The sequence below is a fragment of the Montipora foliosa genome, chromosome 12 (assembly GCF_036669935.1).
Source record: "Montipora foliosa isolate CH-2021 chromosome 12, ASM3666993v2, whole genome shotgun sequence".
In the NCBI taxonomy this organism is placed as follows: domain Eukaryota; kingdom Metazoa; phylum Cnidaria; class Anthozoa; order Scleractinia; family Acroporidae; genus Montipora; species Montipora foliosa.
In genome coordinates, this window is record NC_090880.1 from 1,178,660 (window position 1) to 1,184,822 (window position 6,163).

Consider the following 6,163-nt stretch of genomic DNA (forward strand, 5'->3'; position numbering starts at 1 on the left):
TCAAAATTAAAACTCTTAAGACTTATACCAAGAACTGCAATTCCGAGCAGAAAGCAACCCTAAACAAATTAAAAATAAACACTCAGCTTTAAGTTTATATCCCTTCAATGCTTGACTTGAATAACTACGTAGCCACCAGTGTGTCCTGACCACAGCTATATTATGTTAGACCTGGATTGAAACCAGCGAAAAATGGAAAAAAATATTTTCCAAACCGTACGTACCTGAACATAAAAAGCATTGACTGTCAAGAGCTTTTGTTGACGTAGCATGGCTGCGTAGCCGCGCCGAACCACAGAAAGAGCGCGCAAAATTAGGCCTCGTTTACGCTCAGGTGTGAGAGTATGACCTGACCTGAGCCTGCGATCCAATCAACAACCAGTCCTTGGTCAGTGGTCCACTTCAAAAAAACAGCTGACCTCGATAAGGTCCAACTTGAGCCCGTGATATGGTCACATGATACCGGTCAGCAGACACCTTTTTTGGCAGGTGTCAATTGACCATAACATTGTTTTGTATGCTGTAAACTAGCTAGATTGTCAACTGGAGTATTGCCTCCTCCATGTGCTCTCTAAACTTGAGCCCGTGATATGGTTACATGATACTGGTCACATTGGCATACATGGAGGGGCGGACGTACGGACGTTTACGACGTCATGGCTATAAAACCAGATTTTCTCGCATCGTTACCGTAGTCTTAACTAAGGTGTCCGCGCTCGCGCATCTTTAATTGGCGCGCGCGGAGCTAATAATAAACTAGAGTGCGTGTGCGGGGCACCGTCTTCTTCTCGGCGTGAAGGGGATGACTAACTGCGTTCTGGATCCCTTCATCGCCTCGGCACTAAGGGACATTCTTGTACATAGAGTGACATTTTTTTTCCTTTTTTCCCCCTTCTTGTACATACTCGTTAGTTATTCTAGCCATTAAACCAGTTGGATTTTATTTTTCTACTCTGGAGTTTTTTCTGACTGTGAGGGGCCTGGAAGTTTGTGACGTCATCCCTCTCTTAAGCCATTTGACGTCATTCTTTGAATTAGACCGTTATCTTTTTATCGAACATCTTTACGCAAAAAAATCTGTTTCCTGAGGGTCCGCAGCAAGGTAGGTTTCACATTTCTGTAGTCATCGTTTAAATTTTGAATTTCCGCCTAACGTAAGTTTGAATTTCCCGCCCAAATTTGAATTTTCCGGAACATTTTGAATCCACCAATCAGCACGCTCCAATTCCAACCATCAAAAGGGACGCGAAGGGGCCCACACCACTTCCCATTAGCCATACTGTAGTCTTACTTTGGCCTATTGGCTAGGAAGTCCATTAAAGTCCTTTTCTTTGGTTCCTAAACTGGTTTCGGTCAAAGAAAACCACATAAGGACCCTAACCAGGGCTTGGTCCGACCTTGTTTGTGAATTGAACTTTAAAATGCGACAGAGTGTCCTTTTGACGCACCATTTCTAGGCCTGGGGTGAAATGCACAGCGGCACTTGGATACGGAGCTTACGCGAAGGCAAGAAAACGATTGCTAAGGATAACATTTCTCGTCAGCTCATTTTCGAATTCAGTGAAACTTCATCTCTTTACGGTTCAAGACCGAAAGCTCTGGGAAACTGGAAGTGCAAACACTTCGACTTTTACAGAAGATCTGAGCAAAATCGAGGTTGTAGTTGGCAAGACATCTGTGTTTTTTATTATACTTACATCAAGATCGTTGTTGAAAGAAAACTGCAACCCAAGCAAAAGGAGTGTCTTTGGAAATAACATATATTCAACAATTTTTCCACATTTTAGAGTTTTGATTTCAAATTTAATTTCTCAAAAGGATTAGTTGCAAATTCTCCAAAACGTCCTTGACTTTCCATATTTTTGATCCGAAATTCGAAGAAATTTGTCTGCGTCATAAAGCCTCTAAGAAAAGAAATGGTTACTCTATTGTTGGGAAATTAATGTTTGAATTAAAAAAATAAAATAAAAAATAAAAAAAAACATGAGTTATAAGGCGTTTTCATTGTCGCGGCTTTTAACTGACTGAATCTTCTCCCTTGACGGAGCTAAACTTAGAACAACAAGTTGGGAGAAAAGTTAATGTTTTATAGAAGTACATGTAAGTTTTGATCCTTGTTTCAGGACTTGAGTGCTGTGTTTCCAGATCGATATTCAGCCAAAAGAAACACACAGATTTTGCGATTGTTAACAGGACAGATGTCAAGTACTGCCAGTTTTTGGCGCTTTCAGGTTGTAGTGCTGGCGTAGGAATTCAAAAGATGATGTCATTTCGATTCGTCTCCGTGTCCCGTCACCGCTATAAGGACAAAGAGACTAATATGCTGACTTGCTCCCCGTCTCAAGCGATACAAGACTTTGACTCTAGTGAATGTTGGACACTTGTAGGCGCGTGCAAAATCCTAGATTTTTCCCACCAAAGGCCGTCTTAGTTTTGTAAAGGAGTTTGAGATATTATAAATACAAATCTTTATTAAGCTCTTTAAGTAAGTAATTAGTCAATCAACAATAAAGGTAGAAGTAAAAAAAAAACCAAAACATTACATCAGCTCTTATTAAAAATTAATACTGTACTGAAGTGAGCTAGCATCGGAACTATAAAACTCTGAGAAGGCAGATTGACTATCATAACAGAATGCTGTGGTTCTGAAGCTTCTAAGTGATTTCGACTTTCGTTTCCTTTTGTTCTGTAGATTGCCTGTTTTCCTGTGTCGTGTGGTCACAGAAGGTTTTGGTTTAGTGGCAGAAGCTCCAAACCTCTCCGCGAAATTCTCTTGTCCGTCGACAGCGAAATTCCAACAGAAGAAAAACTTCAGGAATTCAAAGAGGAAGCTCTTCTATATCTAACCGACTTTAAAATTGCACTTGAGGAGACCATGCCAACGACAACTTTTCAGTTCATATTCTCAGGAAGCGCAGTCGAGAGATTTGGAATCCCGGTCATGTTGTCGGATGTAAAAATATCGTTTAACTTGCGTGCGTTATATACTGATCTAGACGTCATGTTTTGCTCTTTGGAAGATAAAGCATCCTTCGCTGATCAAGAGAACATTCTCATTGAGCCTCTTTTTACCGAGAATGAAGAATTTACTGGATACGCCTATCTTAAATCACTCATTCCAGACCGCCAAGGAATGTGTCTTAGTTCACAAGTAATTATAGAACAAGCTCAAGAGGCAGTTGGAAATACGCATATAGTCAACCTCCCCATCGACAGTATATGTGGAATCACGCAACTGCCAACAAAGGTTGATGTTAAATCCAAAGGACCAGCGATAAAGCTCCTTATTCCAGTGCGCTGGGAAGCTGACATCACACCTTGTGTCCAGTGTTCTGAGTGGCCAATCATGAGTGACTGGGCTTCGCGACCGAGATATTGGCCTAGTTTAGTTGAAGCACAAAGGATAATGTCACTTGGATGTCACCTGGTGGCCAAACCAGCACCAAGCGATAAGGACAAAACAAGCTGGAGATTCTCCTTTTCCTTGGCAGAAGTTGAGCTGTCTAAACTCGTTCCAAACACTGCAAGGAAATGTTTCTTGGCTCTGAAAATCATATCAAAAGACCACTTTCAACCTGTGGTGCCTGAAATAACCTCCTACCAGATGAAAACTATATTCTATAATACTCTAGAGAAAGTGCCAGTGGGCTTTTGGATAGAGAGAAACATAGAAGAATGTTTCCTTACGTTGCTAGCAGAGGTTCGTGACGCACTGTTGTCCGTGAATTGTCCCCATCACTGGTTCAGTTCCATAAACCTGTTTGACATGAAGGCCAAAAAGTTACAGTGCCTGGCCAAGAAAGTAGAAAGGATTATGCAGGATCCGGCTCCATTCATTTTAGACGATTGCTGGATTTGTTTAACCTCGTTTTTTCCACGTGTGCCTTACTACCACTTCACCCGCCGAAACAGTGAGCAATTCCGTGCCGAGTATGACGAGGTTGCCCTATCTGCCGACGGACGCGTGATCGTAAATCCAGGTAACCACAGCCACCAATTACCATGTTCCCGTGTCCAATGTCCAAGTCTCTGCTCAACCCCAGATCATATTCATGTGGAATTCACAGCCAGGAAACGACTTTAGAGTCTGAACAACTTGTTGTCTCACTTCCTCCAATTCAAAATGTTCTACAGGAGCTTCTGTGCAGGTGAAAGAGACTTTCTGCCATTGGTAGTTATTCGTCTTCCTGTACAGGATGTTTAGCTTGTTTTTAACCAGTTCAGCGAGACAACATACTAATATAAGCTTTTTTATATTTTAACCCCTCTTTTTTATATATTAACACTCTCACACTAACCCCTTCACGTGATTAGTATACCTTTCAAGTTTTCTTTTCTGTTTAATCTTCTGCACCCCTGGATGCCATGAAGATGTTAATATAGAGTTCAGTATTTCTACGTAATTTTCGAAGTATGTCTTAAGATAATTTGAAGATTTAAGGGTAACAGGAAACTAAGTCAAGAAATTCACAAGGATAATTTTAAATGAATTACCGTCTGAAGATGTCGCACAGTAGGACAAAACCATCTTGTCATCACGGAGCCTCATTAGCAAACTTTCTCACGGGAGAATTGACCTAGACAGAGACGCATCTCTGTATGTGATAGTTCCCTGTGAACTTAGTTAGATTTTCCTTTTTATGGCAAACACCCTAGGTTAGTATAGGCTTATGGTCAACTCCCAAAAGTGTTTCCACTGCACGATCATGTTAAAGAAACAATAGTACGAGGGGTTTCTAATTAATTAATGTATTCCTGTGTATTTTTGTGATTATTTAAGTAATTTTAGTGCGTTAGCTTTAAATACAAGCTTTCTTAGCATAAGTTGGTGAGCATACCAAGGTTACCATAAGTAACAATGAATTTTGTAATTAACTGTTATCGGAAGCTTTAGTATAAGCTTTTGTTTTATTCATGTTGCTATGAAAATTAGGATCACGCTCAGTTAGGATTAGACACAAGTTTCCCGGCCACAGCTGTGATGTTCACCATTATCTACAGTTCGTTTTGAAAGTTCTGCTGCTCTAATTATTCCTAAACTTGCGGTTTAAAGTCGTTGCTTGCTTAGTTTCTTCTTTGATCTCGAGGCGCGACTTTTAGTATCATAGACGCTGCCTTCACCAAGTATTCCTCATTTAAATGACCAATCACCCCTCATCGTGTTGATATAGTGCGTGCATACTTAATCAACTGTCTAGATTTGAGATAGTGGGTTAGTTGTTTGCCGGTCATGGCAGAGCTAAGTCATCCAGATTAAATTATGGTGATCCGAAGGAGTCGCAGTTGTGTGAGCTATCTTCCCCTCTAAAGAGACAACTCAGTCTCAGTTCTGCAACATCATTGTTCTGAAATTTGTTTTCATCGCAGATTCGCATTAGAACTGTGGTCCTTTCTCTTGCCTTTGTGACAAAGACAGGACTGTAACCGTGGAATCTGTAATGGTATTTTCTGTTTGTATAGGTGCGTTTGGCGCTATCAGATCAACAATTTTAGCTTAGTAGTTTTATTTCATGAGGAGTGCAAGATTTCAGAGGTTTTTGACTCTGTTGGCTGATCGCCCGGGCGGGAAACTTTTGTGCTAAACTATATTGGCCAATTGATTCATGATATAACGGAGCATTCTTATTTATTCTTGTTTTTATTACATCCATTTAGAAATCACTGGTGATCCTTGCAATCTGATTAGCTCTCAGTAGTGAGATTTATTTATGAATCGAAATATTTTTTTGCTCTAAATCGCATCTTTTCCCAGCCAATGAGAAAGGAACACTAAAAAACCAACCTATCAGATTTCAAGGCTTGTTTAAAGTAACCAATCAAATTTCAGGGAAATGTAAGACAGGGAAAACCATTGTGTTGCAACTTAATTTCCTAACTGGGTCAATAAAATATCGGTACTGACTAATCAGTCAAATTGCAGGAAAATAAGAGACGAAGAAAGCCATTAAGTGGTGAATTTTGTTACTTTTTTTCCCAAAACTTTGCTTTTTCAAAAAAACAAAAAAAAATGGCTGAACTTAATTACTTAATGTTAGTTAAAGTTAAAAGGATGTAATAAAGTGGTAATTGAACTTCGTGCCGAGCAATTTTGGTCTGAAATCATACTTGTGATTTCAAATCGAACTCGTGCTGTGCGCTCGTTCGATTTCGAAATCACGCGTAT

The 6,163-nt window shown here is 40.0% G+C and overlaps 1 protein-coding gene across 1 annotated transcript in view; it reads left to right on the forward strand.

Annotated features, from left to right (window-relative positions):
* LOC137979187 (cyclic GMP-AMP synthase-like receptor) overlaps nt 1-5,273 on the forward strand; it is a 24,940-nt gene extending 19,667 nt beyond the window's left edge. The window contains exon 2 of the mRNA XM_068826387.1: nt 2,693-5,273. Within this exon, the coding sequence (XP_068682488.1) occupies nt 2,693-4,084 (1,392 nt within the window). The 3' untranslated portion in view covers nt 4,085-5,273. The remainder of the gene's footprint in view (nt 1-2,692) is intronic.
* Nucleotides 5,274-6,163: the final 890 nt, after the last annotated feature.